Source organism: Sinocyclocheilus anshuiensis, unplaced genomic scaffold (assembly GCF_001515605.1).
Source record: "Sinocyclocheilus anshuiensis isolate Anshui unplaced genomic scaffold, SAMN03320099.WGS_v1.1 scaffold188, whole genome shotgun sequence".
In the NCBI taxonomy this organism is placed as follows: Eukaryota; Metazoa; Chordata; class Actinopteri; order Cypriniformes; family Cyprinidae; genus Sinocyclocheilus; species Sinocyclocheilus anshuiensis.
Genome location: NW_015555768.1, coordinates 2,025,893 through 2,036,981, shown reverse-complemented (window position 1 = coordinate 2,036,981; position 11,089 = coordinate 2,025,893). Strand labels below are relative to the sequence as shown.

Genomic DNA, 11,089 nt, shown 5'->3' with positions numbered 1-11,089 from the left:
GAGCGGCTCGATTTGAGAAAGGGTAAAGATTTGAGCAGATTAAAAAAAAAACACTGGTTGGATTTTTATCATTATAAGGTGGTTGAGTACACACACGGCCAACACACATTTCAGTTCAAACAACTTGTAAAAGTGCATGTAGCATCCTATGACCCCTTTAAAAACTTGAGATGTAGTGGGATGGGGGAAACCGTCATAAAGTCTTGAGACATGTTTTTTAAAAGTTGAACTTACATAAATTCTACATGGCTTTCTAAACATGCGGCTCTCTTGGGCGAGATGCGAGTGCAACGGTGATAGATGTCCCTCTAGAAAATGCGATGAATATGCGTTCTGTGTGAACAGCTTGGTTTCGGTTTTGACGTAAACAGCATCTTACCTGCATTGATTGTTCTCTTTTTCTGCAATATTTTGAATGAACAATGTAGCAGCGCCACATCTAGTGGGTTCAACTGGATAGACGAATCGTCAGTTTTGCTTTTCTGTATTTTTTCCAATGGCTCTCGGTCATACCGACGACATTACCGGAGCAGTCGAAGGCTGCACATTTATTGCACGGACGGAGCAAAAATGTAAGTGTCTAAAGCATACGCACAGTTCCATTGAATGATAAATGTGTTTTAACAATGTTGTTAAACCGAATGGACGAAGGAAACAGCATTAACAGCAACCTTGAAATAAGAGCGCGAGGTTTATCTGATAATCAGATGCATGAAAGTAGCGTTCGTTGCTATAGCAAACATTAACAACAACCTTGAAATAAGAGCGCAAGGTTTATCTGATAATCAGATGCAAGTAGCGTTTGTTGCTATAATAAACAGACATCGGGCGCGTTTTCTTTCAGAATCATCATTCGCCGATGGAGAGAAGTTATATACTATAGCATTTTATTTTATGAAAATGAGATAAAGAAGTTTTCGCACTGAAAGTGAAGTGATCTCGCGCTCATAGAACTTAAGAAGTGCCAGGCTATATCTGCAGCTAATCTGAATAAAAAGCAGAATGAACTGATGAAATGTTAAGACAATAAGCACAATAAATAAATAAAATGTATGAATGATGCAGTGCTAATTAATTGACGTATCATTTATTACAGTACAAAAACTATAAAGTATATTTTCTACCTTATTCTGTGCAGAAAATTGAAATAATTGTTTGTAGTATATAAAACAATCATAAAATTGCCATTAGGAAAAAATTATAGATTACAAATGATTTGATCCTTGTCCAAAAGTGTATTTGATTTCCTATAGCAAATTCAAAGTAAGAGTTAAGAAAAGAAATCCTTGTAAAAAAAAAAAAAAAAATTATAATAATACATACATACATAAAATTATTGTATTTGACATTTCTGTCACTTCTGAAATGATGGCTATGCCCCTGGTGTGACAAAATGTTAGCCTATACATAATACTTTTTAAAGCTCTTTTTAAAAAATCTTGGCTTACATAAATTTCTACATATGCCATGTCATGCCATAGCATAATTAAACTAGCATCTAACAATGGACAAAAGTGTTTTTTTTTCTCTAACCTATGGTTTATGTAACCATAAAGGCTGCTGTGTAATATGCCCCCTGACTAAGTAAGCATTTAAATAATTTAGGGGAAGCATTTAAATAATCCTGTAAATGCACTTAAAGAATGCAGAATCGAATCATTAATAGAATCAAATCGAATTTAACTGTGAATCAAATCGAATTGAATCGTTCTGAATTTGCAAAAATCTTTCTTGAATCGAATCGAAAACCTATGAATCATGAATCGAATCGATTCTCTGTCTACCCAAAGATTCACAGCCCTAAACAGAACCCATCTTGCTAATGGAGGGGACGTGAGATGCAGATGCTTCAGAACATCAGTCAGACATTAACATTACTTTCCTTTTTTTGTCTTCACAGCGCTTTATCTCTCTCCTTCTTCATTTCTTTCACCCACATCTCTTTCTTTCTGGCCTGCGCTTTTTGTGCACCTCTAATTGATCTTGAGGAGTAAGTCTTTTGTGCCAAACGTGCAATTACAGGAGGGACCTGACAAAGGAGCCCAGGAGAAGTTAAGGCTCTTTTCTCTGCCTTTTTGGACAAAACACCCTCATCTAATCAACTTGCTCTGGTCCACCGAACAAGCAACATGTGTCTGCTCACTGGAGTATGCCAATGAATGTATTCATTAACAATTAATCAGGAACATATTATTCAGTGTTATCAGAAAAGCCCAAAGTGTCATTTGAACAATACAAAATGACAATAAAAAGGACTGTAATTAATGGTAGATGGCAACATGAAATCAAATTGTCCCCAATCTGCTTGCCTTACTGTGCACGCTTCATCAGTTCAGGTTATCATAAAGACAAAAAAATGCAAAAGGTTTTGAAGCTCATTATGATGTCACAATAAGTAATGTCTGAGCTAATGAATATTAACTGGATCATGCAGATGTTGCTACATAACCTGGACTGCCCACTCATGAGAATTCATTCATATTCATCAGCCAGTTCTGTGCAGATACGCTCAAGTTTTGCTTTATAGGCACCCACTGCCAATGCAGCATCAAGCTACTTTATATTTTACACAACCTTCTACCAATTTGTTCAACATTTTAAAAACAAATCTATTCTAACACAAATCTCCAAGGTATATTGAAATGGAGATCAGGTCTATTGTATTTGTTCTTCTATGAGTCAAAACTCTAAAGTCAAGAATTTAACATCACGTAGGTAGTGAAACATATAATAAGTTATGAATAATTAAGATTACACTTCCTATACTTCTCTCTAATACGCACTAAGGCTGCATTTATTTTAACAAAAATACAATAAAACAGTAATATTGTAATTTAAAAAAGACAATTTTTATTTTAATATCCTGTGATGAAAGAGCTGAATTTTCAGCAGCCATTACTCAAGAAATTAATACATTTATTCAGCAAGGATGCATTTAATTGATCAAAAAACATTTATAACGTTACAAAAGACTTCTACTTCAAATAAAAGCTGTTTTTTTTACTTTCTATTCAAAGAATCCTGAAAAAAATCAAAGTTTCTAATAATAATAATAATAATAAGAAGTAATGATAGATAATTGAGCAGCAAATCAGCACATCAGAATGATTTCTGAAGGATCACGTGAAACTAAAGACTGGTGTAATGGCTGTTGAAAATTCAGCTTTACCATCACAGGAATAAATTACATTTTAAAATATATTCAAATAGAAAACAGTTATTTTACATTATAATAATTTTTCACAATTTTACAGTCAGTTTTTACTGCATTTTTGATCAAATAAATTAGACAAAAAAAAAAATGAACTCCAAACTTTTACATTACCAAACAACATTATTCCCACCAAACATTCTGTTATATTTTGTATTCTGACATACACTGTAAAAAAAATTCTGTAGTTTTTACAAAATAATTTTGGCAGCTGTGGTTGCCAGAATAATTTTGTAAAAAATACAGAAAAACTGTAAACACATTTACGGCCAAAAACTGTACATTTTACAATATAAAACTGTAATTTACAAACAAGAAAATTTGAATGTAAACCAGTAAATTCAACAATGCACACTGCTATTAAAATCTGTTTTGTACCTTTAACATACTGACAACCAGCATAATAATGCAGGTGGTAAAAGAGAAAGCCACATGAAGAATCAAAGCTCATCACAAGTAGCTTCGCCACAAGCAGAAGTATATACTAATATATAGAAGGTGCACAGAGTCATTCATGCAAACACAAAACACCATCATGGTAACACACACGATACTTAAATAGTGCATTAAACTTTCATTAAACAACAGAAGATGTAACATAAAGCCCAAATATACATAACTAATAACAAAAACTATTAAAAAAACATGATTATTTAAACAAAATACTTTCAAATGTGGAGTGTCATGCAGGGAATTCTGGGAATATCAGTTTACAGTTTTTGACTGTAAATTATACATTGATTTGTTATTTTTACTTCTAAAAACTGTAAAATTAACAGCATTTTACTGTAAAATTACATGAAATGTCTGGTTAGATATTTTACAGTTTTTCCCTGTATATAGTACGGGAACTTACTGTTAACCTATTAACAGTTTTTTTCCGTAGCATTTTTACAAAATTTTACAGTTAAAATTACACTTATTTTTTACTGTGTAGTACAGCACATTACGCAAGTTAAATGCATTGTGAATGTCCAGGATTTAGGTACTTTCTAAGGATTTGTTCTGAGGTAAAACATAAAAAAAAAAAATGTAAACAATTGATCTGCATGTCTCTCTTTGATTTATCATTAAATTTGCATACATTGATGTGTGAAGGTGGCAGGGCAGGTTATGGATAGTTTAAGCGTGATTTAACCTTGAAAACATATACATCATGGCTCAGTTTTTCTTTGTGTGTTCGGCTGGCCTCATTGACACACTTCCTGCCTCTACCTCAGCGAGGTGGGTGAATGCCACCTTTCTTGCTCGCCCCGGCCCTGACCCTGCTGTGAAAAACGCCTGAGGAAATAAAGACCAAAAAAAAAAAAAGCTGGAACTGAGAAAGAAAAACAGATGGAAAATAACCAGAGGAAAACTGTGCTTGTCACATTCAGTAGGTACATTCAGTAATTTTTTCCCGTAAAATTTTACAAATATGTATAAGAAAAATTGTGTCAAAATATGTTAAAGGTGTTCTATATGTTGCCTTTAAGGGGCTTATGATACAAAATGCCCATCAATAATGTTTGGCAACATCACGGATTCAAAACGAACAGAAACAAATGACATGCAAGCGTGCATAATGGTTCACCAGTCACCATTTCCTCTCTCGGATTGCACTTGTCACCTGACAACTATTCCCCTTTATCCAATAAAACCCACCTTGTGGAAACGGATCCATGTCAAAACGCCATGCATGAGAGATGAAGCGGCAGATAGACAAAGGCAGATGTAAAGGACAAAGAAATGAGCAAGGAGATATATCAAATGGAAGTCTGAGAGAGGACATGCAGACGGGACACGAAAAGAAAATCAGAAGGAAACTCTTCAAAAGAATATTAATGAATGACAGGGATATGAGCAGTTCACACCTTTTGCCATTTTAACAAGAAAAAAAAAAATGATTGAGCAGCACGGTCTTCAAGGACATGTCACCCATAACCTCTCAAGCATTTAAAATATTATTTGAAGATTAGCAATCATTCATGGGAGTATGCATTCTTCCAGGAAACCACGTAATGGCAGGTGACACAGGGGTGTGAAATGGCATCAATTATGGAATTTAATAATCAATTATAATTACTATAACCAAATTAAATTATACTAAATAAAAAATATAATAAAAATAAATAAATAAATACATATGCACTCAATGAAAATCATCTTCTGAATTGGCCAAAAAACATTATTATTATTATTATTATTATTATTTCTGCATTAATAACCTATTTATAAACCTAATAAACATTAAAAGTTTTTTTTTTATTAAAACATGCTCATTTTTTAATCCAAAACCAAAATAGTTCATCAAAAATGACAATACTCTGAATGTAAAATGTGGTATAAATATTTGAATATGTATAAAATATAACAGTATAGCATAAATATGAATAAACATTAAACATATTATTATTATTATAAAATATAATAACAATCAAAAGCTATAGAAGAATAACAGTTATATTATTATTGTTGTTATAGACATTAAATCACATTTCTATGTATGCAGAAACTTCAATATTTTATCTTACTATTAATTTATATTATTTAACAAATAAGAATCATTATTGAAACAACATTACAATTAAATTATATATTATTCTTTATTATTTTGTAATAATCTTTTTATTTAATATTTTTCTTCTTCTTAATTCACAATTCTATGCCTACGTTCAAGTATGTATTGTAATATTAATTCATATTTATTAGGTGGTACAATGATTATTTCCAAAAAGTTGGGGAATAGCAAACTTAGACATTTCTAGTAGCAGCAACAATTACTACACCCCTGCTTCATTACAGGCAAATTGTGTAGTCAGCATATTATTAAAAATAATTATGAAGTGCACCAAAGTAACCGAATTGAAAAACAAATCCTAAGCACAATTAAGTACACTCCCACTAGAGGTTCAAGTTCTGGGCTGGTAACCAAAAAGGTTGCAGGTTAAAACACATAGCTGATCCATGAACCATCACCATTGTTCTTGATCAAGACACTTAACCCCAGGCCACTTTGAATAAAATCATCACATAAATTTAACACAAAAGCACACGTGAAAGCTTTTCCGACATGTTTTGGCTGGTGTTGGTGCAGCTGTACCTGGTAGGTGTCCCACAGGCGAATGGTACAGCGCAGCGGCAGCTCCCGCATCAGTAGATTATTCATCCAGCGGAAAGCAAACTGCAGATACTCCACCTCACACTTCTGAAAGTGCACGTGGACATCCTCTGTGGGCGTAGAGAAGAAAGCACAGGGTGGTTATATCTATTTGCTGGTAGTTTCAGCAAAGTGCTGCACTGGGAGTAGCTTTTGTAAACCATGTATAGACCCCCATTGTTTAAAGAAGCACTCTGGCCCTGAACTAAGATCACCAGCTATTGTTGAATTCTCCCCACACCTGTTTTACTGAATTAACATTATAGACCCCTAACGCGTGTGGAATTATATTCGATTGAATAGAGAGAGAGTGAGAGAGAGACAGAAGGTTTGGGTGGAAGGGAAAAGTAGGCCTGGTGCTTAGCGCATTGAGAGCGGAATTTTTCTGATAAGCTCCCGTTCAGCATTTCACCAGAATAAGAAAGGCTTTCGAAAGTGTATGTATTGACTAGACTCCTGATAAATATTGATGGAGAAAATGTGGCGGGTCTCTGAATGTACTGAGAACTGAAGTCGGACCTATCAGAAGGAAAATGGAAACTCTTACTGCCACGAATAAAAGCAAAAACAACATAAAAAAAAAAAAGGTTTTAACAATGAATGATCTTCGAGATGTTACATAAGGGTTGCATCATAATGGATTCAACTAATGGAGTGAGTTGAATTTTTGTTGTTTTTTCTTTAAAAAAACAACAAAAGGTTTGTTCATAATGATTCCGATTCCAGCAAGCAAAATGAAAGTATAAAATATTTGCAAACAATTTCTTGTGCCACAAAATTGAAACCACTGTCATTTTCTGAAAAATACCTTACAAATCTTTTTTTTTCTCTTGGTCCTCCGTGGTAAATGTGTGCAGTAAATAAAAGAAAGAAAAAAAAAACACCAATAGCAAACGTTTTGGACAGCATCCCAATTATTTTAGTCTTTATAATGGTTTATAAATGTATGCATAATAAAGAGTATTAGTTATTGAGCAGCAAATCATCATATAAGAATGATTGGAGTAATGATGCTGAAAAGTCAGCTTTACATCATAGCAATAAATTACTTCTTAAGATATATTAAAATAGTTTATTAAAATATTTGTCATAATATTTCACAATATTACTGTTTTTATTGTATTTTTCATCAAATAAATTCAGCCTTGGATATATATATATATATATATATATATATACACACACACAAATTTTGCAAAAACACTTATTTTTATGCTTTATTAAAAAATAACTAATAGTCGTCAAGCACATTCAATACCAGCCTTAAGGACTGTTAAATATACTCAATAATATGCTAAATTATATATTACATAACATATTAACATGTTAAACAGGGAAGGTGAACGGTTAACATCGATTCAGAAGCAGGGTATTATTATTATTATTATTATTATTATTATGCGCAGCTATGCTTATTTTTCAAGCTGAATGGCATTTTCAGCTTTTCATTTTCCTCATTTCATTAAAAAACAACAAAAAAAAACAACCTCTACTTGCTAGTGAATTTTCTTATAGTCTTCTGAAAGTGTGATTTGTTTTCCCTTCGCTCAGTCCACTCCACTCGTCTCTCCACTCAAGCTCACTTCCGTTTGCCTTCACACCCTAATCGCAGGGGCTTATGGGGAATTGATTTCTCTCCTGTGCCCCCCGGTGAGACTGTGGGGTCTGCTATTGCTCACGGTGCTCATGGATGCTGATGGATGGGAAAGAGGAGCGCGGCGGCTCTCACCGAGAGTTTCAGTGTGGGCTGTTCAGCTTATCACACCAAACACTGCGAACAGGGGAGGAGGCGTCCAGATGGTATAAACACTCTCAAGGAGAAAAAACAGAGGCGGACTAGTGGCATAATGGAAACGTGTGATTCCAAGAAACAGAAACGGCCAACACCATGGGAAAACAAGTCTTTTCCAAGGCGATGAACAAGATCGCACCCTGGCAGAAAAACAACTCCTTGTTGTTTTGAACATTTTGCACTGCTATTTAAGGTCCGAGACAACTAGTTCACATCATTCTGGAGGGCAAAGGGCAAAATAGATGGGATCATTTGAGGGACTCCAGACTCTGCCATTTTGTTTTGGCAGTCATGACGTATTATTCGTGCTGAAGCTTCCGAGGGTGTTAAAAAAAATAAATAAAATCTGACACATCGCAAAAAGCGGCACACGGTTGGGCCTAAAGCAGCTTTGACGACTACATTTGAACTATTCATAGAAACCTGTCAAAACTTTTATGCTCCTCAACAGAACAACAGCTACAACAACTGACAAAAGAAATAAATATATCTATGAGTACAGCTTTGTCAAAACGTCAAAAACAAAGTGCAAAAAGAGTGTGATTTCTTTAAAGTAGCTTCAAAGGTAACCTGTTTGGCTACCAGGACCAACTACCCCAAACATTTTAAACAACCATTTCACCCAAATACTAAAATTTTTTAATAATTTAGTCTTTCTGATGTTGTTGCAAATTGTTTTTTTCCATAGGAAAACAAAATGAGAAATTTGAAAGAATGTTCACGCTGCTCTTTTCTCACAATGAAAACATACAGTGACCAGGGGCTGTTCAATTCCAAATGGGAATTTAACCTTAGAATACTGAATTTTTATTCAATTAAAAAAAAAAATTCAGTATTTAGTAGTTCTGAGCTATTTTTTTTAAAGAACATGAGAGTGAGCAAATAATCAAAATTCTTATTTTGGCACAAACAATTCCTTTAATTCTATGCAGCGTGAAAGGAATTGGTAGATGATGTGTTCGTCAACATGATCTTACCATCTATTCTGCTAACGAGCTCTTCCAGCGCCTTGACTTTAATCTGTATCCCAGGCTGGGCAAATGTGTAGTTGTCCTGATAGAGAAAAACAAAGGCAGAATTTAGAACATGGAACAATTATTCTGTCAACTTGTTAAGGCTCTTTCACATGATGTATATAAGAGCTTAAATCGCTCAATACAAGCATCATGCTACACATGAAAAGCACTGCAATTAGTGTTATGGAAGGGCACATTTTATTCTGTGGTAATTGTTAAAACTAAACCTGTAAAAATGCTTTTAAGAGCACTTAAATAAACAAACAAATAAATATTATTTATAGACTGCTTGCAAAAAAAAATAGTTGGCTGCATGTTGAAAGGTTGAACTGAAGCAGAGTTGAAAAATAAAATATAATAAAAAAACGAAAAATTAAAATTGAACATAAAAAGTTAAAAGAAGAAGAAAACAGTAACGACAAGGGTGAAATTAAATAGTTAGGATTTACAAACTGCTTGTGCAAAAAAATAAACTGTAATGAACTGTAGGCACTATAACGTCACATTTATAGTTATTTCATAACTAATGTAGTTCCATCTCTCTATCTCTGTTCCACATCCCTTGTGGGTCAGTAAGGGCCAGTGGCCGTCTGCTGTGTGTTTTAGCCCAGGGGGACGACTGCATGGGAAGACACATTCTGTGTTCTGATCCATGCGCGTGTTCTGCCCTTCAGCTCGGCTCCACTCAGCCAATGAGCACAACACAGAGCGGCCCACGGGACAACCTGACTGCGGCCTGCATCTGACCTTTGCGCCCGCCTGCAGATGAGTGCCCTCACACGCTCGCCTCACCCGAACAGAGGGCCGTACTCAAGGGAACACAGCCTGAATCTGAATCCCCCTAGCTTAAACGTCCTAGCTTCAACTTCCTCTCCAAGTTTTTATGTCTCTCTTCCCTAGGCGCTAAGTGTCTTATCCTCTGGGGCTTAAGCACAACAAAGTCAGCACCTTTTTTCGGTCCATCAGTGTGTCTTTTTTTTTATTGCATTGCATTCAACTTGCCTCTGGCTTTTGGAAAAGAACAAAAGGACAGGATGACCACTACAGGGTTTAGTTTTAATAAAAAGACACAGAAGAGATGAAGATGATGATACGGAGATGCTGTCCTTAGGAAACTGAGGATGGACCGAGAAGGTCTATAATGCCTGGAGAAAGCTATTACCGTTACGGTCTTATTGGCAGTAGCTTGGCTGGTGCATAATGTTTTTTATTTGAACTTTGTGAAGTATGGGATTTGAATTTTGCCTCCTTAAAATAAAAAAAATAAAAAATAATTAAGAAATATACAATAGAATTAAGAATAAGATGATGCCAACAGCACAAATTAAATGAAATTTATATTTGAAAATTATTTAAAAATTATATCAAATATCAGTAACAGTACAGCAACAAAAAATATTACATTATTTTGAATTGGATTATTAATATTATTATTATTATTTTGAGGAGGAGGAGGAGGAGGAGGAGGGAAAAGAAGAGGAAGAAAAATAATTTTGTATGAGTATAAATTAGAAATGTATATATTTAGTATACATTTATTTATATATTTACATATGTTTATAAAAAATATTTCAAATATTAACAGTAACAATAAAATGATTATTATTGAAGAAAAGAAGAATTTTGCCTTTGAAGAAAATAAGAACAGTAACAATAAAAAAAGATTATTATTATTATTATTATTAATATTAATAGAAATGTTATAGAATTAAAAGGATAAGAATAGGAAGGCAGAAAGAAATAAGAAAAATGATGATGCATGAATGAAATTTAATGATACATTTATTTATACATGAATTTATATGTTTCTAAAAAAATCTAACAATAAAGATTGTAACAATAAAGAAACAATAAAGATTATTATTATGAAGAAGAGGAAGAAAAAGAAAACTATAACGACAAGGGTGAAATCAAATAGTTAGGATTTATAA

At 33.7% G+C, this 11,089-nt stretch overlaps 1 protein-coding gene across 3 annotated transcripts in view; it reads right to left on the bottom strand.

Annotated features, from left to right (window-relative positions):
- Positions 1-11,089, bottom strand: part of LOC107674367 (TBC1 domain family member 22B-like) — a 45,317-nt gene that overhangs the window by 10,385 nt on the left and 23,843 nt on the right. For 2 of the 3 annotated variants that reach the window (XM_016468324.1, XM_016468325.1), the window contains 2 exons: positions 9,120-9,195; positions 6,294-6,421 (listed from right to left, as the gene is read on the bottom strand). In XM_016468324.1, the coding sequence (XP_016323810.1) occupies positions 6,294-6,421; positions 9,120-9,195 (204 nt within the window). Of the gene's footprint in view, positions 1-4,166; positions 4,493-6,293; positions 6,422-9,119; positions 9,196-11,089 lie in introns of those variants that run through there. The other variant, XM_016468326.1, reaches the window with a different exon arrangement.